This window comes from Piliocolobus tephrosceles, chromosome 20, assembly GCF_002776525.5.
Source record: "Piliocolobus tephrosceles isolate RC106 chromosome 20, ASM277652v3, whole genome shotgun sequence".
Classification (NCBI taxonomy): Eukaryota; Metazoa; Chordata; class Mammalia; order Primates; family Cercopithecidae; genus Piliocolobus; species Piliocolobus tephrosceles.
This window is the reverse complement of record NC_045453.1, coordinates 19,172,848-19,199,271: the sequence shown is the minus strand read 5'-3', so window position 1 is coordinate 19,199,271 and position 26,424 is coordinate 19,172,848. Positions and strand designations below refer to the sequence as shown.

Sequence of the window (26,424 nt, the reverse complement as noted above, 5' to 3'; positions counted from 1 at the left end):
GGGAGAGTGTCAAGACTGAGGAAAGTATGGTCTGCAGTTTTTAATGGGCAGAGAGATTTAGTAAACTGAGAACAAAAAAGCTGTCTAATGACTTGGGAGGTGAAGAGGACACATGGTATTCACAAAAAGGTTATGTGGGGAGGCCAGGTGGCCAGACTGAAGCGGGTCAAGTAAAAGAAAGGTAAAACAGTAAGGACTTTGAGTCTACTGCTGTATCAAGAAGCTTGATTTTAAAAGAAAACACAGAGAAGGTGATAACACGAAGGGGACGTGGAGTCAAAAAGATGTGCTTTTTAAAAGCAGGTAAAGCATTCATGTGTTTCACAAATCAAAAATTTTCACAGAGATGTAGCAAAAGGTCTCCCCCCAAATCCTGCCCCCATCTGCCCAGTTCCCCACCTTTCTGACCCTTCATGGTTCTTGTTTCTGTTGCAATTTTTTATGTGCCCTTAAGAATGTGTTCAGATGGAAGAGAGGAAGGTTGAAAGTGCAGGAAAGCAGGTAATCAATAGGACAGGACCTTAGTGGACCAGGAGAGGAAGGACTCAAAGCCCAGGTAGAGGGAATCACCTTGACTGCTAGGCCCATGAGGAAGACAGCCATTGTGGTTGCACCTTTGGTTACATTTGTAGAAGGGCAGCCAGAAAATTAAGGGCATGGTGTCACCTCTTTTCTTGGTGCAGAGAGACTGGTTCATCTGAGAGGAGGGGAGATATGAAGTGATATCAGCCAACATTTACTGAATGCCTGTATTTTGCTAAATACTTTGTGTAATTAAATCATCTAATCTTTACAAACATCCCATGAGATAGGTACTCTTGATAGCCGCATTGTGTAGACAAGGAAACTGAGGCTTACAGAGGTTAAATTACTTGCCACTTGTCACATAGCTAATAAAGTAGCCAAGCTCGCTCTCAGACCCAGGTCTGTCTGACTACTAGGCCCATATTCCTCCCATCATGTTCTTCTGCCTCCCCCTCATCTCCTGAACTCTTCTCATCTTAAGGACTTCATTCTTCCCTCCTAAGCTCTGGTAATTTAATACGACAGCCTGGGAGTTACTCACTTTTAAGGAAGTGCCAACACATTTCACAGACCTCTTGCACAGTGTAGTTGACTTTCCCAGAAGCACATCTCTCTGGAGCGGGAGGCAGCAGCCCAGAAATGCTGTCTCAGGAGGAAAATTGACATTTGGAGTTGGAAGTTTCTAAGTGGGATGCAAACCAGTGCTCTTCAGATTGTTCTATGCTGTGCCCTTTTCCCGTGGCGCACATTTTGTCCACTGTAGAGATAGTGAGGGCTTCTGTATCACAGAGAGCATTGTGCTTTGAAGGGCCATCTTTGTATTATTGAAAAAGGAGAGGCAAAGAAAGGGGAGAGGGCCAGCAGGCCTGACTCCTTGGTGGTAGCAGGAATTGGGCTCCAGTCATTTGCTTAACACTGAGAAAAAGGAAAGAAGACAGGAGTGTTTTTGCTCTTAAGTCTCTTGCTTTCTAGTGGAGAACATCAAATTAACACCCAAAAAACAGAGAATGATGAAACAATAAATTGTAAGGCACCATATAGTAACAAGCTCAGCAGAAGGAAAGCCCAGTGAATGCTAGAGGAGGGATCTTAGCCGCAGCTTGCAGAAAAGGAGGCGGGCATCCTGCTAGGAAAAGTTCATGTGCTAGGAGGAGGTTTTGTCTTCACCAGACTGCATTTTCAAAAAACGATTGGGAAATTGTTTCTGGCTCCTTGATGTTCTTAAAGTTTCCCCAGAACTATCACTTTGAGGAACAATCATACAGATTTTGAGAGAAAGTTTTTAAAAAATTGCCAGGCTTTTCACATTTTCAGATTAAAAGGGACCTTCTAGAGGACATCAGATTAAATTCTTCACCCAATGCAAGAATCCCTTCTACAGCGTCTTTGACAGATGGTTGTCCAGATTCTCCTTGATTGCTTCTGGTGACAGGGAGCTTAATACCTCAAGAGAAACCTCTTCTGCTGTCTAACAGTTTTATAAATTTCATTTTATTTTATTTATTTATTTATTTTTTGAGATGGAGTCTTGCTCTGTTGCCCAGGCTGGAGTACCGTGGCACGATCTGGGCTCACTGCAGCCTCCACCTCCCGGGTTCAAGCAGTTCTCCTGCCTCAGCCTCCTGAGTAGCTGGGATTACAGGTGCATGCCACCATGCCCAGCTAATTTTTGTATTTTTAGTAGAGACGGGGTTTCACCATGTTGGTCAGGTTGGTCTCAAACTCCTGACCTCGTGATGTGCCCGCCTCGGCCTCCCAAAGTACTGGGATTACAGGTTTAAGCCACCGTGCCTGGCCAATTTTATTTTATTTTTTATTTATTTTATTTTTATTTATTTGTTTTTTTTTGAGACAGAGTCTCCCTCTGTCTCCCAGGCTGGAGTGCAGTGGCACGATCTCAGCTCACTGCAAGCTCCACCTCCCAGGTTCATGCCATTCTCCTGCCTTAGCCTCTCGAGTAGCTGGGACTACAGGCACCCGCCAGCACGCCCAGCTAATTTTTTTGTATTTTTAGTAGAGACGGGGTTTCACAGTGTTAGCCAGGATAGTCTCGATCTCCTGACCTCATGATCTGCTCGCCTCGGCCTCCCAAAGTGCTGGGATTACAGGCGTGAGCCACCGCGCCCAGCCTATTTTTTATTTTTGAGAGAGAGTCTTGCTTTGTTACACAGGCTGCAGTGCAGTGGCGCAGTCCTAGCTCACTGCAACCTTGAACTCCTGGGCTCAAGCAGTCTTCCCACCTCAGCTTCCTGAGTAGCTGGGACTACAGGTGTGCACCACCACACCTGGCTCATTTAAAAAATTTTTTTGTGGAGACAGGGTGTTACTCTGTTGCCCAGGTTGGTGTCTAATTCCTGGCCTCAAGCAATCCTGCCTTGACCTTTCAGAGTCATGGGATTACAGGCATGAGCCACTGCACCCAGCCAGACAGCTGTAGTTAATAGAAAACCTTCTTCTATTAAACCAATATCTGTTTCTCTGTGATTTACTATCGTTAGTGGGCCTCCCAGATGTCTGTGGTCTTCCCTTGGTAGGAATTTTTTAAATCCACAGACCAAAGTGGTACAGAAAAGATACAGATAACTATAGATTGGTTTTGGCATACTAATAACTCCCTGATTGATCCCACAAACATTTATTTAGCAACTCATAAGCAGTGTGAGAAAACTAGTTCTGCCTCAGGTTTGGATGTCTACAGAAGGGCCTCTGTGAGCTATCCACAGAGTAGTAACCTTCTCCAAGGAGCAGATGGCACATATGTTGTCCCTGGCCTCCTAGTCCCGGGCTGCACGCCAGCTGATGGAGAGGACCCAGTCATCCAACATGGAGACCCGGCTGGATGCCATGAAGGAGCTGGCCAAGCTCTCTGCCGACGTGACTTTCGCTACTGAGTTCATCAACATGGATGGCATCATTGTGCTGACAAGGCTCGTGGAAAGTGGAACCAAGCTCTTGTCCCAGTGAGTATGACTAAGGTCTCGGTCCAAGGACTCTGATAATTTACTACATCCCACAGGGCATCCTAGTCTCATTTCCCTTGAGTCAAATAAGGAGTTTATTGAATATCACCTGCATACAGAGCAGTGTGCCAAGCACTAGAGTCTATAGTGAGAGACAGAATTCCATATTGTGGTTCTAAATTGTGTAGTCTATTTGGGCTCTCACAAATAATAGTACAAAACAGTACTGTGCCAAGTGAGCAGTAAAAATAGGGGCTAGAGAGCGGTGAGGTCGTGACAGACCTGTTAATTGCTGGAAATGATTGGTCCGATGAGGGTTAGTGAGCAGATGCTCCAGTATCTCCCAGGTATCTGTTTGTAATCATCCCCTGCTCTTCCCTCTCCAGTCACCTCCCATCCCATACACACACACACACACACACACACACACACACACACACAGAGGCCTTCCTTTGTGTTTACCACAGGTTTCAATCTGCCCATTCACCATCACCCTGCCACACTTTTGCACAGGGAGGAGGAGACCAGAACTTTGTGATACCCACAAGCATCTTCATCATACCCCAGAGTTGACATGCATGTGGTGGGCAGCTGTGCCTTATGAGCAGCAGTCAGTAAACTGGTGCTTGGAGCCTAACCTGCCGAAGAGGGAATCAGAAATCTTCTCAGCCCATAGATCAACTATTGAAATTTTCAGCCAAATCGAGTAACTAATCAGAGATATTTGTTTTACATATTGGATCTTCCAGGTGTACTGAAGTCCTGGAGCCTTCAGCTGCCATCAGCACTGACATAGTTCTACAGTCTCCCGAGAGTGCAGGGTTAGACTGGCCTTAGTTTCCCTCTCTTTATCCTGAAGATAATACCTTGCACAGTATTACTGTGAGAAGTATTGTTAATGAGAATGTGTCTGAACATGCTTTGTAAATAGGAATATCATCTGTTAATTCTAGAGCACCGTACAGATATATAAAGGATTAAATGTATGAGGAGAAGAGAAAACATTTTAATCCTTATTCTCTACCAACACTAGAATAAGAGCTTTGCATACATCATCATCTTGCCCTCTCTACAACCCTGCGAGGTTAACGCTGTGAGACTAATTTGATTTTACAGAGGAAGAAATTGAATTTTGAAAAGATAAAATTTGCTTGGTTAGTAAGGTGGACAGGAACTGAACCCATCTCTTGCACTCTGCTGCCTCTTGGCCCAAAGGTTAACATGGCATGTACACTTCCTTAGGTTCCCCCGACAGGTGTTGGAGTTTGACAAAGGTCCAATGTCTTCTTTGGTCTTGGGAAATAGTTAAGGGATTCTGTGTCCCTGGGATGAAGCATATGGAGATGGAAGATCTAATTACCCAGCAGCAATTTTTTTCTTTTCTTTTTTTTTTTTTTTTGCAGCGATAGATACCTGGGCTGAATCTGCTCTACATCTGGCTAGGTGTGCACACAGGCACTCACAGTTACAGTTGCATCGACTGATTTCCCATGGGGTGTTCACATTAAAATTCATCTTTTTTGTGGCTGCCCTCACACCTGTGTTTCCCGATCTGAATCCTTGTCTATTTTGTGTGTGTGTTGCACGTGTCTCAGCTACAGTGAAATGCTGGCATTCACCCTGACTGCCTTCCTAGAGCTCATGGACCATGGCATTGTCTCCTGGGACATGGTTTCAATCACCTTTATTAAGCAGGTGAGGCCTCCAACATTCTGTCTTTCTTTCCTCCCTCAGCTGCCAGTTCACAGGGCTTAAGGGGAGATATAGGCAATATCGCCATTCTGGTGAGATCAGCTTTATATTCCCTGGGGCCAGATTTTTCATCCTCAAGCTCTGGTCTTCTGTGGCTTCTGAAAGATTTGCATTTTGTTATACTCTCAGGGCCTGCACTGAGATGGAACTGAACTGTCAGAACTAAATATGATCAGAGTAGAATTAGATCGTCAGTGAGACTGGGGATAAAGCCGGCCAGTCAACCAGTACTAGCCCTGAGTCTTTTGACCGACTTCCTGAGTTCTCTCTTCTCTTTGTATTAAAAAAAAAAAAAAAAAGTACATTTCATTTGTAATTCTGCCTTCTATTTACAAATCTGCAAGGTAGCCTGTTTGGATTGTCAGACTAATCTCAGTGGGTAAGAGGGGTGACTTCTGGTTTTACCCTCGTTTCTTTTACACAAAGGAGCAGTGTCAGTTCAGAAAACTGAACTAAAACCAATGAATAATATTCTATCTGCTGCCCTAGAACTTCACCTATCATTGGCTTAGGACATTGGGACTCCCCAACACTGGACACAAGTGAAATGACCACGTGTCAAGGATATTATAATGAGGACTGAGAAGAAGGATTACAGGAAAAGGCTTCAAGGTCCTTTCTACCTCTCAGAAGTCTAAGTGTGTTTAGGGAGAATGTGTGTCAGTGGAAGTACATGGAGATAAAATGAGATCCCAGTATCAGTAAAATTCTCTGCTTTTGTATACCACTTTCTCAAGCTGGAAGCTTTATTTTGATAAAAAGAATTAAGCTTTTAGATTCTGAAGAATCACGATTAAGTGGATACTATAATCTGAGATTAAGGTATCCATGCCAAGGGAATCCCTGGCACATTGGCCAGGGTAGCTATAAACCAGATACCACTATCCACCTAGCAACAGCTGCCCAAATGTGAAGCAGAGAGAGCTTTAAGGGCTAGCATCAGATGCTTATCTTCTATCTTTCTTGGGCCCTGAGCTTCTCAGTTGATGTACCATCTCTGGGTCTAGATTGCAGGGTATGTGAGCCAGCCCATGGTGGATGTGTCAATTCTTCAGAGGTCCCTGGCCATTCTGGAGAGCATGGTCTTGAACAGCCAGAGTCTGTACCAGAAGATAGCCGAGGAAATCACCGTGGGACAGCTCATCTCACACCTCCAGGTGTGAGTAAAAGACCCTACACCTCCCTCCATTCACTTGTATGTCTTCTTCTCTCCTCTTATTTTAAGTCTTCCAATCCTACTCTGCTTTGCTTATATTCCAAGCTGCTGGTTGGCTTCTACATTCATTCGTCACCTCTTCCACACTCCTGCCAGAATTTCTCCCATCATTCAGACCTGATCATGTCATGCTCCTGCCTAACATCCTCGGTAACTCTCTCTGCCCCTTAGGTTAAAATGAAGATTTTCCCAGTCTTCCCATACTACCCTGGTACCAGGCAAAATTAGATGCTTTCTCCCACATGGGCCCAACAGTCTCTGTTTGTACCTATGATAATTGTATAAAATACTGGATTTTTATTATCTGTTGCCCATTTTGGACATAGAGCCCCCTGGAAACAGACCAATCATTGTATCTCCTGTTTTGATTTAAGTAGAGGCTCAATTAGTACTTGTTGAATGAATGCTCACTGAACTGATGATGCGCTGTGGGTGATTTGTAAGAAGTATCGCACAGGGCGTGAGTTTGGAATATCAGTTCAAATCCAGGCTCTTGTGCCTACTAGGTCACTGCCATCAGCAAGTAACCTAGTCTCTTCTGGCCTCAGTTTCTTCATCTCTAGAATAGGTTAATCATCTTCACCTCTCACCCTGTGAAGATCAAAGGAGATTTTTAAAAGGTCCAGCATAGTGGCCAGTATGGGTTAGGTATTCAGTAAATTCAGGGACTTTTTTCCTTTGTTTGTTAAGACTCTTATCACATCCTAAAACATTTTACCAGATAATGAGACTATATGACAAATGAACCCATTGGAGTAATGTTTCTCCCATCTCCGTTGTTTTTACTTCACTTCCAACCAACCTACACCATGTAAGCTGGACTTTGCAAAACACCGGTGGCACTCCTGTTGATTCTCTTCTGACTGTTGCTCGCTTCTGTCTTTTTGGACATTGTCAGAATGTTGCCAGAATCCCCCACCAGTTCAAGGGGAAGTCATAGCTCCCAGATTTGGGAGTTTATAGTGGCCCTGTCTTCACTCAGCTATGCTCCCAATTTGTTTCTCCCCACTCTGTTTACTTGGATTGTTTGTTTAATCCAAGTAAACAGAAAGCACAATTATTTCTTTGCAACTCTGATTTCTCCTTGTCACTTTTAAGGAATTTTCAGCCTCAGCTTTCTTTGCTTTTCTTTTTTGAGACAGGCTCTCACTGTGTCGCCCAGGCTGGAGCACAGTGGCATGATCATAACTCACTGCAGGCTCAGGCGATCCTCCCCATCTCAGCCTCCCGAGTAGCTGAGGCTTGTCCACCACACCTGGCTAGTTTTTTTTTTTTTCATTTTTGTAGAGACAAGGTCTTGCCGTGTTGTCCAGACTGGTCTCAAACTGTTGGGCTCAAGCAGTCCTCCCACCCCAGCTTCCTGAGTAGCTGGGACTACAGGTGTGAGCCACCATGCCTGGTCTAGCCTCAGCTTTCATACCCAGTGAGCCACCAAGGTTGATTAAGGTGAGAGGGACATTATAAACTCCAGATAGAGAATTCTGATCTTCCTGTAACCTCACATCTACCTCGCTGTTTTTTTTTTTTGTCTCTGAATTCAAGTGGCCCCAGTTGCCTCCCGAGGGATGATAGGGGAACATGGCGTTTCATAGGGGCCAATCATGAATACTTTCAGCCCACAGCTGTCACCAGAACTTATATTTCGGCTGAGGAACACTTAGTGCCCTCTGTTAGACTCCCTGGGTACCATGTGACTAACCAGGAAGCCTGTCAGACCCTCTGGAAAGACAGCCACAGAATGCACCCAAGACATGGCAGGTGGAAATGTCAAGTACCAGGATTGTAAGATTCCAGAGAATGATTGTAGTTATTTTGTTTGTTCATAATAAAATAAGTTTATAGTCAAAGACTTTAAAAATACAGAAAAACCCAAAAAGTAAATTCTTTGCCCATTATCTCACCTCCAGACATACCCACTGTTAAACATTAAATTGAATGTCCCTTCAGTATTTTTATGCATATTTTTAACAAAATCGGGATCTCATTATATATACTATGTGAACCTTGATTTTTTTTAGCTGAATAATATATCTTGAACATTTCTCCATGTCAAAGATTTTTCTGAAAGGGTAATTCTAAGTCTTTTTTGCAACCTAGACACCTTTGAAAATCTGGTAACAAGTATGTACTCTCACCAGTTTGGAAAAAATACCACTTAGCAAACTACATAGAACAATTTCTGTATCATTCCTGGGGTTCACAAACACTCTAAGCCTATCCCTGAATCCCAGGTTGGGAATCTTGACCCTAAAACATGACTTTTAATAACTACTTAAGATTCTCATATGTATAAACAGTTAGCTAATGTGATCATTTGGATTACTTCCCATTGTTTTTTAAGTAGTACTTTAATGAAACGCCTTATCAGTAAATCTTGCACAGCTCTCTGATTACTGTCCTAGGATAAATTCCTATCAGTGAAATTGCTGGGTCAAGAGCATGGTCACTTTGCTTATAATCTATGAGTGATTGTTTTAAACCATCTCTAAGCATCATCTTGCTGTTCAGTCTTCTAATCTCCCTCTGCCTTCTTTCTCCATTGACACAGCTCCAATCAGGAGATTCAGACCTACGCCATTGCACTGATCAATGCACTTTTTCTGAAGGCTCCTGAGGACAAGAGACAGGTCTGTGGCTGCCTTTTCATATATTTCATCTGGGCTTTTCTGAGAGAATTCTCACCCCATATACTCTTTGCTGTGCAGAAAGCACAAATCCAGCCATTTTCCCAAGAGTCCTTCTTCCTAGCCATCTGGTCTGGAGCCTAGCAGGGTGGCTTTGCTAAGGAAGACCCAGGGAAGAACTATGAGGGGAAACCAGCTGGGTCTTAGATGAGAGCAGGGCCCTTCAAACTTTTTCCTCTAAAGGGCCAGAGAATAAATATGTTTGACTTTATGGGCCATATGGTCTATGTGATAGCTACTCAACCTTGCCATTGTAGCCAAAAGCAGCCTCAGCCAGTAGGTAAATGAATGGGTATGGCTGTCTTCCAATAAAATCTTATTTACAAAAACAGACAACAAGCCTAATATGGCCATAGTTTGCCAACTCTTGGGTTACAGGATCAAGAATAAGGAAGAGGAGACCCTGTGGGTAAAGGGGTCCAATATGAATGGGACTTTGCACTAAGTTTTATGTTTAAAGGTTCTCTGGATGCAGATTCTAAACATCTTCCTTCCCGTCATTGACTGACATTATGCAGATAGCTCTGCCTCTGTGAACCTTAGTTTCCTCACCTGTCACATGGGAGCAACAACGTCTGCCTTGTTTACCTCACAAGGATGTCTGAGGAAAAACAAGATCCCTGTTTCACAAATGAGGAAACTAAGAATCAGCTGGGTGGTGGAACAAGCACTGACCTAAGAGTCGAGGGGCCTGGGACCAAGTATTCTCCCTGCTGCTGGCTAGGCAAGTGTTTGTAACTTCTTTGGGTCTCGGTTTCTCTTTCCGTAAAATGAAAGGGCCAGTTTAAATGATCTCTGACAGCCCTGCCAACACTAACATTCTAGATTTCACTGAGAAAAGCCCAAGTGGTGTTAAAAGTAAGACGTTTTCGTTTTCTGACAATCTCATGGGCTCAGTAAGATGAAATCCAAGTGGGATCATGTATGTACCCAGCTCTTGGTAGATTCTAGAGGGAAGACCAGAAGCATCTATGGTTCTGTCTGTCCTTGTCTTTCTTGGATGGCTTGGCTCTGTTAATCTGCCTTCCCGGTCCTTGTTTGAATGTCAGCTGAAAGCTCATTCTGTCTGCTTCTCTCTGTGCTTTTGCTTTCTGCCGGCAGGACAAGCACCTTAATCCTCTAGACCTGCCTGTCACTGTAAGTAGCACCGCCATGTGGAAAGGGCCCTGGCTCTTCCAGGTGGGGAAGTCAAAGCTAGGCAAGAAGCTCATAGTCTGATCTAGATGTTCAGGGCATGCCAAGACCCAGGGAAAGGTTGTGTGCCGTGAATCTCCTTTGTCAGGACACTTAGGGAAGTACTGCAGATTAGAGTCACAGAAAGGATTAAGGGGGTACCTGCCCCAGGGAGTGTGGCCCCAGCCTTCCTTTATAACTTGCCTTTGCATGGGTCTGTGGGTCAACTAGGGAAGACCAGACTTAGAAACAGCTTGCGACTTTGATCTAGACAATATCATGGATGCGTCACACCTTCTTTCTTGCTTTAGTGGAAAAGAAAAGGTATCCATGCCCTTTTTGGACTCTTACTAGACCGTAGGAATCTGAAAAGGTTTAGACAATCGACAAAAGGGAATTTGGATGCTCATTTCTTCGTTATAGGGAGCTTTAGAGAGGTCAGCTTTGCGAGGAGATGAAAGGGGATAAATGCCTCCCCCTGACACCACAGAGAAGCTTTCGGTCTAAGACCTTTATATTCTAGCTGCAGACCACTGTCAATTACCCACTTTGTGAGTTGTCCACAGCAAGATTTAATCTCAGTCGACTTCCTATAGTTACCAAAGAAGTTCCTAGGCCACTGTCCTCCTCTGCTAGCCAGTATGTATTCAGTGAATGCAAAGTAAAATTTAATGTTCCTGGCAGCATCAGCCATTTGGGATATGGCTAGAAATCCAGAAGTGTGAGAGAGGGGGCTTTCAGCTCTGAGAAAAATGACACAGAGCTCACAGATACTACTGCATAGGAGAGATGTGACAGCTCCCTCAGGCCCACTGATTTAGGATTCTCTATAAAATTAAATGAAAGCAGCAGTTTAGAAAATGAAGTCATAGTAATTAACATTAGTAAGAAGTGATGGTAGACACTGGAAGGAGGAGACAAGAATTATGAAAAGCTGCCAGAAAAATTAAAGGCATTGTAATCTGGGACCATTTTGTTTATGGGAAAATAGCTTCACATCTCAATAGCTCCTCAGGGTATCACAGTATCACAAATACAATACAGAATAATCACTGATGTTCTTTTTGATGAAGCTGACTCCTTAGCAGTGATTAAATTATCACTGTAGTCACTTCAGAAATCAAGATATATATATAATATATATATATCTAAATGAATAAATAAAGCATGACTATCAAAATCTGGATCAAATCTGGATCAAATATTCTAAAAAAGGTGAGCCTGTTATAAAAAATTACCCAAAACACTGGACCTGTTGTTCTCTAAGCCAGTTGGAACTGAACCCTGGACTACGTACTGTTGTAGAGCGCCCAGGCCCCAGCCGTCTGCTGTAGGGTGGGAGGGGGTTGCTGGACCAAAGCTCTTCCAAAGTTTGGAGTCAATGCTTCACTAGAGTTCCTTCTAGCCTTAGCAGTGGGGTCTGCCTGGCACGATGCATGTGGCTTGGAAACCATCACGCTGCTGTGTGTCCACGTGCAATGTCCTTGTGACACAAGTGTCTCATCTTCAAGCAGTCCACATCTCTCTTTGAAGACAGTGCAGTTGATTGTGCCATTAGGAAGGGAAATCCTATTTGAATTAATTTGCACTCACAGAAATAGGGAATGTTTCAGAGTGTGAAATACATTTGATGGTCAGTGGATTTTCGTTCATTCACCCACTTTTCATTTGGGAGGAAAAAAATTTAAGAAAGCCAAAAAGGCTCAGAATTATGACATCACCTTCCTCTCAAAGTCGTCACAGATGTGTGCCTGCCACCCTGCCTTATATTTGCTTATTTTCCTCCATAGGATATGGCCAATGCATTTGCACAGAAGCATCTCCGGTCTATAATCCTGAATGTGAGTTCCTGGAACACGGTGTATTTTGCTACTATTTTGTTACTATTAATTGCAATTATTACTGTTACTGTTATTATATTATTATTGAAATTATTAATGAGTGAGGAGGACACACAGAGGAACCTTATCAATAAGAAATACCTCTCGAACCGAAGAGCTTTTTCCTGTGATCCTCTGTGAGCAGAGTTGCCTCTAGGCGGCCATCTCACCAGCAATTGCAGTGACTCCAGAGAGGGACCAAGGCCGGATCTACTGTTTGTTGCCCTGCAACTACAGAATTTTTATCCAGAGGGAATATGTTTAAATAGGCACAAACAGGGAAAATAACTCATCCAGCTGACACTGATTAAAAACCTGAATTGTGTAGGGCACTGACAGGACTAAGTAAACAAGTGTTATTTGCTCTCAAAGACCTTCTGGCCTGGTAGGAAAGACTAGTGATCATAGTGCGGTGTGATCCCGGTCTGAGGTCTAGGAAAGGATGGAGGAGGAGCAGTGAGTTCTGCCTTGAAGAAGAGTGTTTCCGGAAACTTTTAGAGGAATGTCTTCAGGTGAGCCTTGGAGGATGAGTAGGCAGACCGGGAATAACAGGAATTTCAGCCAGAGGGTAGCCAGAACCCAGAAGGAGTGTGTGATTAGGCACACAGCAAGGAGCAAGTGGGTGAGGAGGCTAGAGAGGTAGCAAGGACTAGATCAGGAAAGGTTAGTCTCATTCCTAAGGACAGCTGAGGGCATTTAATTAGGCTGGTGAAATAACCAGACCAGATTTGCATTTTAGAAAGAGCACATGAAAGACTTGTATTTGCTAAGGGGTGCCTGAGGGAGGAGAGCAGAGCAGGAGTTGGCAGGGGGATCTGGAAAGAAGTGTAAATCCCTGTTACCACCTGTGGGGTGGAGTAGGGCCGATGTTGGGAGGTGAGGCTGGTGGGAGTGGAGGAGGAGAGCCAAGGATCTGAATTAAAAGGAGGCAACTTTGGCCAGGTGCGGTGGCTCACACCTGTAATCCCAGCACTTTGGGAGGCCGAGGCAGGTGGATTGCCTGAGGTCAGGAGTTCAAGACCAGCCTGACCAACATGGTGAAACCTCGTCTCTACTAAAAATACAAAAATTAGCTGGGCATGGTGGCAGGTGCCTGTAATCCCAGCTACTCAGGAGGCTAAGGCAGGAGAATCGCTTGAACCCGGGAGATGGAGGTTGCAATGAGCCGAGACGGGGCCCTTGTGCTCTAGCCTGGGCAACAAGAGCAAAACTCCATCTCAAAAAACAAGTAGGCAACTTTATCAATTGTCAGAAACAAGGGAAACCTGGGAGACCACAGTGAAGGGAATAAAATGAAACATTAGAAGTCAAGTGTAAGACTTAAGCTAAACATGGACTTTGGAGTCTGCCATTTTCCAATCTTTGATCTTGAGCATTTCACATAACTTCTCTGGACTTCAGTTTGCTCATCTGGATATGAGGACTAAGTGAGGTAATGTACATACCATGCCTAGCAGGGTATCTGGCACTCAGTAAGCACTCTGCTCATATTGGCAGAACAGGATGCAGAGGTGATAGGATTGAAGAAGTAAGCTCTGAGCACTTGTGAAGCTGAGCAGTCAGCTGCTCTAAACATGCAGAGTCTGCCAGACTTCACCTTGCAGAACCAGCTTCTCCCTGCTGGCTGCTTCCCTGGTCACACCCAGCTACCAACCTGGCAGGAGGGGCCCCAAGCCCACAGGAGTACACAGGTTCCCACACATTCCTGTCTATACTCCTCAGCAGCTGTCCTGGTCACCCTCTTCTGCATGTGTGGGGATGAGAGTGCCCTTCTGAGGGAAATTTAATTATATTTGAGACTTACTATTTAATCGTGTTAGAAGTTCATTTCTGGACAAACCCTGTGAACAAGTAAAGATTTCACTATAGAAGGCAGTTCAGCATCAGGACTCAGGACTTAAGTGGCCTGGCAGGAAATGGCTCATGCGTGGTCTAATGCATGGTCACTGCAGTCCAGGGACTTCACTGAGTAAAGCCAGAGAACTAAGACACTGAGATACTTGACAGTCAAGTGAGACTTCAGGTAAAACCTCAAACTGTCATTCATCAGACTGGAGCTGTACTTCTTTAAGCCATTGATGTTAGGATAAATTAATTACCTTCCTGCTCTGATGTTTCTTAAGTTTGAGAAAGAGGATTAAAGAGACTGAAAATCAGAATCACATTAACTTCCACCTCTATTCAAAGCTGTTTTATAAATTAGGGAGAAAAGTGAAGAGAGAGGAATAGGATAGACAGGGAGACAGAGGGAACAGCAGAGAAGAAAAGCCTCAGAGTGAGGCAAAGGAAGAGGTATGGAGGGGAAAAGAAGTGGCGATGGCAGTGAAGAACCCCTGGCCATAAAAGAAACTGGGGGGAGTGGGAAGGAAGGGAAGTTACGGGGCAGGGGGCACAGAGCAGAAAACAAGAGAGTAAGGCTGGGGAGATGAAAGAGACAGTGAGACTTAGCTAAGAAGAGCGATCTCGCACTTAAGAGACAGAGGGCGTGCCTGTGACAGGGCGGGAGCTAGAGGACTGGACATGGTCACTGATTCAGAGGGAGGGAGGGATGCAGACAAAGGCCTAACTCCAGCATGTTAGCACATGCTATGGAAGTGCTGTCCACAGTGGTGGCCACTAGTCATGTGTGGTACTTTAAATAAGTCTGTTGTGACTGAGGACCTAATTTGTAATTTTAATTTCATTTTAATTTAAATATCCATATGTGGCTCATGGCTGCTGTATTAGGAAGTGTAGATCTAGAGAAACAGCTAGAAAAAGGAGAGACCACTGGAGTCACAGTAGGGGAAGAGGTCTAGAGCAGGACCATCCAGTGGACATAGAACCGAAACCATGCACATGATTTTAAATGTTTTAGTAGCAGCATGAAAAAGGAATAGAGAAATTCAGTTCAATAATATATTTTATTGAACCCATGATATCCAAAACATTACCATTTCAACAAGTAATAAATGTGAAATATTACTAATAAGACATTTTTTTCCTACTAAGGCTTCAAGATCTGGTATGCATTTACACTCATAGCACCTCTCAATTTAGCCTAACCACATTTCATGGGCCTGGTGGCTACCAAACTGGACCTCACAGGTCTAAAGAGATTGATCTAGAGTCAGAGCAAACTCTAGGGAGAGCTGATCCAAAGTTAGAGGGAGCTTTAAAAAGATACTGAGTCAGATACCTGCCTAAAGTCAGAGCGCTCCAGAGCATTGCTATTCAGTAGAACTCTGTTAATGGAAGTGTTCCATATCTGCATCGCTGTAGCCGCAGCCACGGTGACTACTGAGCACTTAAAATGTGGCTGGTGCAACTAAGGAGCCAAATTTTCAACTTAAATTTGTTTTAACTGATTTAAATGCAAATAGCTGCATATGGCTAGTGGCTGCTATACTGGACAGCACAGCCCTAAAGACGGGGCTACTGAGTAGGGAAATTGAAGGACATAGTGGTGGTACATGTGGGAAATGGGGGAGAGTCTCATTTGGGCAAGAAAGAACCAAGAGGGACAGGATTCAGGATGGTGGGTGAGACAGGGGGAGTGAGAAATACAAGGGAGCAAGAAGGGAAGCACGATATTGTGGGAGTGAGAACAGGATGGTGAGAGACAGGAACATAATCAAGGGTTGATCAGCTAGGACAGACAGAGGGAGACACAGCATGCGAAAGAAAGACAGAGACAGAACATGAGACAGGACCACGGGACCTAAAGTGGGGGGTGGGCATCAGAGGGACAAAGGAGGAGGTGATGAACCCTTAGGGGAACGTGGGGGCACAGAGACAGTGGGGAGGGAGAGTCAGGAGGGAGAGGGACATGGTGTGGGCGGCACAGGGAGCAGGGACAGAGTGATAGGAGAGAGGAGAGGACAAGCGAGACGAAGGAAGGAAGGAAGGAGAGAGGGCTGTGGGAGAGAGCTGGTGGGAGAGTGAACTGTTCCTCCTTTGTGTAGCTATCTCAGTATCATTGAAAGAAAATGGCCTTTCCCAAAGCCTCTCTGCTTGGTGAAGCCATCCAAAGCATTTTATTTTTCTAAGGGAAAAACAACTCTGCCACCATGCACGCCATCTATTGTTTTGCATTTAGTAGGCCTGTGAAGTGCCTGATTGGAGGAAGGTCCAGCCGCCAATGTTCTGTATCATAGCCTTCCCCATTTCTGGTGTGGCTGGGTATAGCCCCTGCCTTCACTCTACTTCCCCTGCCCAGGGGAATGCAGAGGAAGGGATGGTGCCTTTCAGACCTGCAGTGAGTCATCTCTGCCTGAACCAAGCCCATTCATGCTCCCATCACTTTCTAGAATATGAAGTCCTCATGTGTCGGAAAGTTCTGTTCCCTTCCCAGCATTCATTCCTTTTCCTTAGCACGGATGTGACCCTTCATCAAAAGAGATCAGTTCAGTTCCCTACTCCCTGCCTGTGCTTTTTCTAGCATGTGATCCGAGGGAACCGCCCCATCAAAACTGAGATGGCCCATCAGCTGTATGTCCTTCAAGTCCTAACCTTTAACCTTCTGGAAGAAAGGATGATGACCAAGATGGACCCCAATGACCAGGTAGGTGCTAAGTGGGGCAGCTGTTTTCTCATGGCTGTGGTGCAGTCCAGCCTTAGTCTGTGTGCCAGCCACTGTGCTTGGTCTTTGTCTGCAGAAGTAGTTTGCATCTGCCCTAGAAAATCTAGCATGATCTGTACCATGAGCCAAGCCCATTTTTGTCCTGTTGTGGTAGAGGTGATGCCTCCTAAGGGACTGATTGGGGCCAGAGTTTGGCCCGGAAAAGCCTGACCCACTGTTTCTTTTCCTTGCTCCCTGGGTTAGCTGATTTACCTGCTGACTGTCTGTTTCACCTCACAGGCTCAAAGAGACATCATATTTGAACTGAGGAGGATTGCATTTGACGCAGAGTCTGATCCTAGCAACGTCCCTGGGAGTGGGACAGAAAAACGCAAAGCCATGTACACCAAGGACTACAAAATGCTGGGATTTACTGTAAGAACCTCAGAGCATAGACGGTGGTAGGCCCTCCCCCATGATGGGAAGTCAATGGTGCCACCCAGCCAGAGCCCTGACAAGCAACCCCATGGTGACCCTGGAATAGATGACAGTTAGGAAGCTGGTGGGACTTTAATGTTTGCTTTGCTTTTTTGATGGTGAGTCTGTGAGTTTGTGTGCAAAGTTTGGCCCCATGAAACGAATCCATCTGTAGGGGGGTTGGGGTCAGCTAGAATGGGTAGAGAGGGGACCTGTCCTCCTACCCAAACTGCTAGGTTCTTTGCAAAGCTAGTGTGAATATTTTGTGATAGAGTAAGGGCTTGAGGATGGAGTTAACTGGAAGAAGTATTTCTTGCATACCTACTGGGTGTGCAGCATCATGCGAAGTAGGTTTTAGGATGCATGGTGAGGCGGCCACCATCCAGCACACAAGAGATCACAGTTCAGTGGTGGTGATGGCTGTGAAAAGAGCTAGGACAGAGGTGGGTGCTGAATGGTAGCAGCATCAAGAGGAGAGGCGAGAGGGCATCCCCTCAGGTCCCTGCACACAGGGAGACTACTACATCTCAAATTGTGTGCCTTTATTTCTCTAGAACCACATCAATCCAGCCATGGACTTTACCCAGACTCCTCCTGGAATGCTGGCCTTGGACAACATGCTGTACTTGGCTAAAGTCCACCAGGACACCTACATCCGGGTAAAGGCAGGGGAGCCGGCCTCAGTCCTGGTGCCACATCTCCTGCCTTCCTCCCTCATCTCCCTAATCCTCCCTTTCTCTTCCCCTGACAGATTGTCTTGGAGAACAGCAGCCGGGAAGACAAACATGAATGCCCCTTTGGCCGCAGTGCCATTGAGCTCACCAAAATGCTCTGTGAAATCCTGCAGGTTGGGGAACTACGTAAGTCTCTGCAGCTCCCTCTTCTTCAGTCATTCCTTGTCATCAAGAGCTCAGTGAGACTGGAAATTATTATAAACAGTTAAATGTCAGTGGGGCCGGGCGTGGTGGTTCACACCTGTAATCTCAGCACTCTGGGAGGCTGAGGCAGGAGGATCACTTGAGCCTAGGAGTCCAAAACCAGCCTGGGCAACATAGTGAGACCCCCGTCTCTAAAAAAAAAAAAAAATCAAAAAATTAGCCAGCTGGTAGTGCATGCCTCTAGTCCCAACTACTCGGGAAACTGAGGCAGGAGGATCGCTTGTGTCAGGAGGTCAAGGCTATAGTGAGCATAGTTGTGCTACTGCATTCCAGCCTGGGTGACAGAGTGAGACTCTATCTAAAAAAAAAAAAAAAAATTGTCAGTGGGACTAGACAACCTTAGGTGGGTTTTTAATTTTGTTTTTTTTGTTTAAATCACTGCATCAGCTGGTAATTCCATCTTATCCTTGTTTATGGGAATCATGGTTGTTGCTCTGTTTGAGCTGGCAATTTGAATCATTCCAAAGCTACCCCAAGCCTGTAGGTAAGGGCTGGCTGAGTCTGTAACAGGGTAGAGGGAGGGCAAGAAAATGCACCCTGGAGAAGAAAGCTAAGGAAGTGAGAAATGCCCATCCCACACTCCCCATTAGCTGCGCTCCTTGGTGTGCTGTTGTTCCTCGGGACTTTTGTGCAGAGTTTCCGGACGTGAGCTCCCAGGCCCTTGTGGACAGAGGCTTTATCTTCTCCCTGTTTTTTCACTTCCATAGCAAATGAAGGACGCAACGACTACCACCCGATGTTCTTTACCCATGACCGAGCCTTTGAAGAGCTCTTTGGAATCTGCATCCAGCTGTTGAACAAGACCTGGAAGGAGATGAGGGCAACAGCAGAGGACTTCAACAAGGTCAGTGTCTCCAGGCTGCTCTGAGGCCCACGGGAGGAGACTATCACACGACAACCTCTGACAGCTGGCTGGCACCTGGAGAATCCCTGAGCTGGCAAAGCAGCTTGGTCTGCAGAGCTGAGTCATAAGACTGAGGCACTGGAGAGTTCAGCCCTATCTGGTTGTTGCTCCCTCTGTGATCTTGAGCTTGTCTTCCACTTGGTGCCTTTGGCCCTTATTTGTCCATTGAAGTTAGCACCTGTCCCTCTGGTCCTCCATAGAGGTCAGGAGGATAAGCACAGAAGACTCACTGTGGTTTATTGAGTGCTTACTCTGCAGGTACTGCTGTAGTTTTGTGAACTGGGAATGTTTGCAGAGAGAAGAGTGGACACCCTGGGTACTTAATCGATTGTTATCCCTCGGTGCTTTCAGTTCCCACTCTATGCAGAGCACTGTTGTGCCAGGCCCTCAAAAGCTGATCATTTAGGGGTTGAGTGTTTTGAAGTTGATCATCTCATTATAAAAAATGTGGAAAGTATAAAGAATAAAAAATTACCTGTATTCACACCATCCAGTGACAAACATTTTTGTTTTCCTCTAGTCTTTTTTTTGCCTACGGGTTTTTCCTTCATTACCGAGATCATACGGCACATGCAGTGTGGTATCCTGTTGTTTTCTTTAACAGTTGTTTTAAGGGGACCAGTGCATTTTTTAAAATCACCACAGCGTGCCAGGCACTGTGTCTGCCTTTCATGTGGTGTTTCATATTCTTTTTTTTTTTTTCCAAGACCTAGTTTCACTCTTGTCACCCAGGCTGGAGTGCAGTGGCACTATCTCGGCTCACTGCAATCTCCACCTCCACGGTTCAAGTGATCCTCCTACCTCAGCCTCCCGAGTAGCTGGGACTATAGGCGTGAGCCACCACACTTGGCTAATTTTTGTATTTTTAGTAGAGATGGGGGTTCAACATGTTGGCCAGGCTGGTCTCAAACTCCTGACCTCAGGTGATTTGCCTGCCTATGCCTCCCAAAGTGCTGGGACTACAGGCATGAGCTACTGCAACCAGCTAGTATCTCATATTCTTTATGACAACACCTATCAGGAGATGTGTCTTCCTTTCTCTTGGTTTAGAGATGAGTAGATCACACCTAAGGATGTTAAGTGACTTGCTGAAGGGACAGAGTCAAGATGTGAACCCATTTCTTTCTGACTACAAAAATCCATGCTCATTTCCCCACACCATTGACCAATTGAAATATATGGGAAATAAAGCATCTATCGGTGTCAGTCATGTGACCTGAATGACCTTAGATGGTTATTCATTCTTAGATGAAGGTATACCTATTTCACCCAGCAGATGTCTGTAGTGCCTGCCCTGCTCAAGACCCTGGGGTAGGAAAGAGCCTTGGTGCTCCATAATAGGCCTGTCCATTTCTCAAGAATAATGGTGTGAGTTGGCTGGGTTCTTCTCTTCTTAGGTTATGCAGGTCGTCCGAGAACAAATCACTCGAGCTTTGCCCTCCAAACCCAACTCTTTGGATCAGTTCAAGAGCAAACTGCGTAGCCTGAGTTACTCTGAGATTCTACGACTGCGCCAGTCTGAGAGGATGAGTCAGGATGACTTCCAGTCCCCACCAATTGTGTAAGCTCCATCTCAGGGGAGGCTGGCGGGGGAGGTGGCTGCCAGCTCTGCTTTCCTTCCAGAGCTCCACTGGCCCCATGACCTTCTGCTCACTCCAGTGTGTGTCTGCCCCAGGGAGCTGAGGGAGAAGATCCAGCCCGAGATCCTTGAGCTGATCAAGCAACAGCGCCTGAACCGGCTCTGTGAGGGCAGCAGCTTCCGAAAGATTGGGAACCGCCGAAGGCAAGGTGAGAGGAGACAGGGCAATCCTTACTGCCAGAAAGAGCCTGCCTGCATGGCCCCTTTTGTGCCCAGGCCTTTCCCAGTACTGTCGTTGCTCACCTGTTTGGTTTCCCTTGTGTTCCAGAACGGTTCTGGTACTGCCGGTTGGCACTGAACCACAAGGTCCTTCACTATGGTGACTTGGATGACAACCCACAAGGGGAGGTGACATTCGAATCCCTGCAAGAGAAAAGTAGGTTCACTTCTCTGTTGATGCGTCATGGTCACTGGACTTGTCAGGAGACAGGAGTTCTAGTCCGGGCTGTTTCTAGCTGATCATCTGGGCTTGTACCTGTCACCTTTTTGGACCTGTTTCCTTATCTGTCAGCAATCGCCTCTACCTGGCCTACTCGGTGGGGTGGTTTGGAGAAATAATGAGTTCACAGGTGTGAATGTGTTGTGTAAAGGGTGGTACATGAGTAAGTCAAAAGGCAGCAGTTAAGAGGAGAAGCTGTGAAGCCAGACTGCCCACATTCAAATCCTGGCTTTGCTCCTAATTAACTTGAATCATAATTAAGTGCAAGTTAGTTCTCCCCTCTGCCTTGGTTTCTTCTCCTGTAAAGTGGGAATAATAGCCACACTTTCCTCCTAAGAGGATTGCATGAGTAATGTATGCAAAGCACTTAGAAGAGTGGTTGGCCGGTAGTCAGCATAACTGTTAGCAGCTGCCACTGCTGTTGGCGATGATAGCATCATCACTGCCATTACTGTGAAGGGGAGGAGAGGGGAGTCACCAAGGTCCCATTCCTTGGGGATATAAATCTAAGAGCCCTGAAGTGACCCTCAGTTAGCTTTGACACAGCCTCACTGGGCCATGGTCTACAAGAAGGAGGGACCGGTACAAGGCCACCCTCCCCACCACCCTCACTGAGCTCATACAGCAGCTCTTGGGGTTTGGGGCTGAGGCTTCCTGTGCATCTGCCCCAGTACCTCCATTCCAGTACTGATGCAGGCACTGACCAGCTTGCAGCATGAACTTCCAGAGACTAATTCCCATCATTTATCAGTTCCTGTTGCAGACATTAAGGCCATTGTCACTGGGAAAGATTGTCCCCACATGAAAGAGAAAAGTGCTCTGAAACAGAACAAGGTGAGTGGAGAGGCCAGTTTGAGTAGCTAGCCCAATGATACTTGGAGAGTGCCATTGGTGGTGTTTTTTTCCAGGTGCATTCTTACCGTCTTCCCCTCTCTATTCCTGAATGTTTTATTAAGAATTTTGAACATACACAAAAATAGATGGAACCTCTGTATATGCATCACCCAGGCTCAGCAACCATGGCCAATTCTGCCCATCCACTTGTTTCTCTCCTTTATCACTTTGAAGAAAGTCCCAAGTATCACACTGTTTCATATGTAAATATTTAGTGTACATCATATAGTATATAACATTACCACCAGTCCATTAGCACACATAACAGGAAATCAAAGTAGTTATTTCAGATCAAATATTCCACTGATGTTGACTTTCTACCAATTGTCTTATAAATGTCATAATTTCTCTACAGATACATAAATGTTTATATGCATACACACACACACACATACCCATCTTGTTTAAATCAGAATCTAAGACTGGTCTTTTAAGTTTCTTAATTCCTAAGTTCCCCCCGCCCCCCACCATCTTTTCCTTTGCAGTTTATTAGTTGAAGAACCAGATCGCTTGTTTGGTAGTTTCCTAGCATCTGAATTTTGCTGATTGTTTCCCCATGGTACAGTTTAACTTGTTCCTCTGTCCCAGATCTGTAAATCAGCAGAGGGATCTAGAGGTTTGATCCAGTTCGGGTTTAATTTTTTTTCTGGCCAGTGTCATCAGTGGTATTATGTTCTATCAAGAGGCACATAATGTCTGGTGGTCTCTCCTTTTGTGGTATTAGCAGACTGTTGAAGCTCAGTGCCTCATTCCATTAGTCAGTTAAGGTTTGCAAACTCATGATATTTTGATGCAGTCATTGCTTTTCATTTATGAGCTGAACCATGAAACTTGCCCTTATCTACTATTGGTTTCCCAGTGGTACAGTTTATATAGGAAACAAGAATAAATGCTGATTCTTCTTTTATGTACTTACTTTCAAAATAATGAGTTAGTTCCCTGGTATCATGCAACAGTGACCAATTTTGTGTGTGTATGTTTTGTTTTGTTTTTTAATTGTTAAGACATGCCTATGCCAAATACATCATGATAGAAGTTGTTAGTCATCTTGGTAATTAAAAACTTGTAGGATAACTTACAGTCATGGATTGTGACCTTCCAGGGTTCTGAGTGTTGAAAAGGACTTTTTTCCAATCTTAAAAATATCACAACATCTTTGAGGTGACTTGGGCAGGGAGTGGGTAAGTTAAGGTTGATTTATGCTGGGCCTAATCTCCAGCCACACTTGTGGCTGCCTAGGAGCATTGATGACATTCATTTGAATCAGCATGTTTGGTGATGATGCCGAGTCAGTAGGACTTTGGCCAAGATCTTGATGTGCAGACCCCAGGCTGTTCCATCGCTCTAATTTAAACGCTTTCTCCTTCAGGAGGTGTTGGAATTGGCCTTCTCCATCCTGTATGACCCTGATGAGACCTTAAACTTCATTGCACCTAATAAATATGAGGTGAGCAGTGTGGTGCTGCCTTGGACAACAGAGCCATTTCTGTAACTCTTTCGTTGGTGCCAGGAATGAACAGATCAGGAACGTCCCCTGTGGTGGGTGGCTGCAGTGTATCATGAAGGCTGTAGAATGCCAAGGATCTGTCACGCTCTGGATTGTTTATCCGTGAGCTGGGCTCTCCACATTACTCTTCAGCAGCAGCCGTAGGTTGTCATTACAAAGACAAGGTCAACTAGGAATGACTCATTTACTTGGGACTAGGAAAATTCTCCCCTTTTCAGTTTCTCTGTGGTCAACTACCCAAGAGAACTTGACAGATCCTTCCTCCTAGGGGCTCCTGGTCACATGTTGTAGTGGATCCAGTGCGGACTTTGAAGCCAGATGGAACTGGTCCTTCTGACAAGGGCCCTGTAGTTCCATCTGCATCACTGGAAGATACTAGATATTAAATGAGTGATTGCATTTGAGACCCTACATGCCTGGTGAGCTCTGAGAGCCATCACTGGGAATTAGAAGTAGGGCTCCTGAGAGAGGAGACACTTGGGCAGGGCCTGAGCTGCTGCTAGTGGAATTTTATTGGGAGGACATGAAGAACAAGCAAGTGGGGAACCAGGCGAGCAACGGTGTGGAAAAAGGAAAATGGCAGCAGAGGAAGCAGAAAGAGTAAGGGAGCAGTGGGATCAGAAGGCTTCCTGGCTACCCCCTCTTAGCATGAGACCCACCAGTTCCATTTCTTTAGTATTTACTCTTTAATATGTATTGACTTGATTGATTTTAATTTACTTTTTTTTTGGTGGCAGGGGAAACAAAATTGAGATCCTACAATGACTCCTGTTTGTGTCTTGCTTCTTTTCACCTAATACATATTTCCCTTCTCTCGCTTCTGATTTTGGGGTAACTTCAGGTAGATGATGCCCCAGGACTCAGATCTCATTTTGCTGTATTCATTCATTGCATTTTTAGGTTCTATTTCATATTATTGTAAGGAGTTGTAATATAAAACCCCTTATAAAAACCAGATATCTTGAGAAAGTGAAGGATCACCTCCCGATTTATCTTTGCTATCATTCCAAATCAGTTTTGCCTATACTGATTAGTTCCAGAAGGAACTGTTGTGAGCCCCATCAGAATAGAGACCTTGGCAGGATCTCCTGCTGTCCGGGGGTCACGATGTGACATTTTGCAACTTGCTCCCCACAGTACTGCATCTGGATTGATGGCCTCAGTGCCCTTCTGGGGAAGGACATGTCCAGCGAGCTGACCAAGAGTGACCTGGACACCCTGCTGAGCATGGAGATGAAGCTGCGGCTCCTGGACCTGGAGAACATCCAGATTCCCGAAGCCCCACCCCCCATCCCCAAGGAGCCCAGCAGCTATGACTTTGTCTATCACTATGGCTGAGCCTGGAGCCAGAAACGACGGTACCCAGGAGAAGGGATTTTGGGCCCAGGAGAAACGCTTAAAGTCTGGTGCCTTGTCTTTTGCTTGTACAGAATCTGTAGTGATTTTGGTGGCCAGTAAATGCCAGCCATTTCTCAAACCCACCTCGGACCACCCAGAGTTTCCTCTTGGTCCCTGTCTACTAAGAGTCATGAAGGCAGGGTGCTCTGCCCACTCCATCACCATGAAGCCTGGGATTGGGCCACAAGGAACAAACAGCAGATGCCCTTGCCTTCCAGTCCAAGAAATTGCTTCTTGAAATGGATTTAACAACAGCCACTCACCTTTTCCTCCTGAACCTGCTCTCTGATCAGCTGGATCCCCACGTGAGCAAGAGCTGGCCCAAGAAAGGCTGCCTGCAGAGGACAGGTGTGCTGGGTGTGTTGAGAGCCTTGGAGTGACTGCCTGTATCTCAGATCTGAGTACAGGCCTGGGGCCTTTGCTTTTGTCTTTTTTGATGAGGGCTCACTCCAGCTTCATATGGTGCCAAGATGTTGCTGCTTCTGAGGTTGGCTCTAACATCTCTGGTCTTTAGAGCCACCAGATCTCTCTGGCCCATACAGATATCAGAGCAGACGGAAATTTCTCCCTACAAGCGCTCAGTCTCATCCTGGCAAGTCAAAGACCTCCAGGCCAAGTCCTGCCCTCTTAAGTCTCCAGGAACGCTGCAGGGAAAACCCAGCTGAGGCCTGGGCCTAGACTGTGGTTAGGTCACTAGATTCTACCCCACTCCCCCCACATTAATACCTTTTCCTTCCTCAGAGAGAAATCTCCCACCTAACCTGAATTGTAGCCCCCTCCAGTTTGCTTTCCTTTGGCCTTCCAGACCCCAGGAAGTTTGCCTTTCCTTCTTAGAGCTATGGTTTCTGCCATTGGCCATGATTTCAGGGAGCTGGCTGAGGCCGGCTGAGGCCACACCTGTGCCAGTGGGGCTTCCCTGGTGCTGAAGCACTTGTAAACCACACATACAGCCTCTCTCCCTGGACATACGTTAGCACATTGGCATTCAGTATTGGTGGCCTGGCATGGTAGGTACTACCCAATGAAGAGTGTACTATATATTTTCATTACTATAGGCCATACTTATACAGACATGTATATATATTTATATAAGATCTACCTATCTTAGGATGGAACCTTGGGGAAAAATAAAATTGAGGGAAAGTAAAAAGTATGTAATGCTTCCAGTTGTGAGCCAAGATTGTAACCAGAGAGCAGCCAGGAGCTTCCTGTCAGTAACCATGTTTTCAATAAATACTCTTTCATGTACAAACTGTGGTTCCTGTTAACAGCTGTTTGTACGTGCCCCCTGCCCAATGGTGAAGATTTCACCTTGACAAGATTTGATCTCAGTGTGTCCGGGAGACTCTGGAGAGCTCCAGCTGGAGCCCTTAGTCACCTTCCAAGAGTCCCTTCCTCCTCATCATTCGCTCCTCCCACACATACACACACACACACACACACACACACAGACACACACCTGCTGGTTAACAGTGTTCACAGATTGCTGCACTGGGAC

General features: G+C 45.5%; 1 protein-coding gene across 3 annotated transcripts in view; it reads left to right on the top strand.

Moving 5' to 3' along the window:
• The window catches only part of ELMO2 (engulfment and cell motility 2), a 41,091-nt gene extending 14,913 nt beyond the window's left edge, over nucleotides 1–26,178 (top strand). For 2 of the 3 annotated variants that reach the window (XM_023197096.2, XM_023197095.1), the window contains exons 6-21: nucleotides 3,304–3,485; nucleotides 5,081–5,180; nucleotides 6,245–6,396; nucleotides 9,002–9,080; nucleotides 12,101–12,151; nucleotides 16,611–16,733; nucleotides 17,031–17,165; nucleotides 17,762–17,866; nucleotides 17,959–18,067; nucleotides 18,853–18,989; nucleotides 20,447–20,610; nucleotides 20,725–20,837; nucleotides 20,957–21,064; nucleotides 21,879–21,961; nucleotides 23,391–23,468; nucleotides 24,666–26,178. In XM_023197096.2, the coding sequence (XP_023052864.1) occupies nucleotides 3,304–3,485; nucleotides 5,081–5,180; nucleotides 6,245–6,396; nucleotides 9,002–9,080; nucleotides 12,101–12,151; nucleotides 16,611–16,733; nucleotides 17,031–17,165; nucleotides 17,762–17,866; nucleotides 17,959–18,067; nucleotides 18,853–18,989; nucleotides 20,447–20,610; nucleotides 20,725–20,837; nucleotides 20,957–21,064; nucleotides 21,879–21,961; nucleotides 23,391–23,468; nucleotides 24,666–24,866 (1,920 nt within the window). In that variant the 3' untranslated portion in view covers nucleotides 24,867–26,178. The remainder of the gene's footprint in view (nucleotides 1–3,303; nucleotides 3,486–5,080; nucleotides 5,181–6,244; nucleotides 6,397–9,001; nucleotides 9,081–12,100; nucleotides 12,152–16,610; nucleotides 16,734–17,030; nucleotides 17,166–17,761; nucleotides 17,867–17,958; nucleotides 18,068–18,852; nucleotides 18,990–20,446; nucleotides 20,611–20,724; nucleotides 20,838–20,956; nucleotides 21,065–21,878; nucleotides 21,962–23,390; nucleotides 23,469–24,665) is intronic. The other variant, XM_023197097.1, reaches the window with a different exon arrangement.
• Nucleotides 26,179–26,424: the final 246 nt, after the last annotated feature.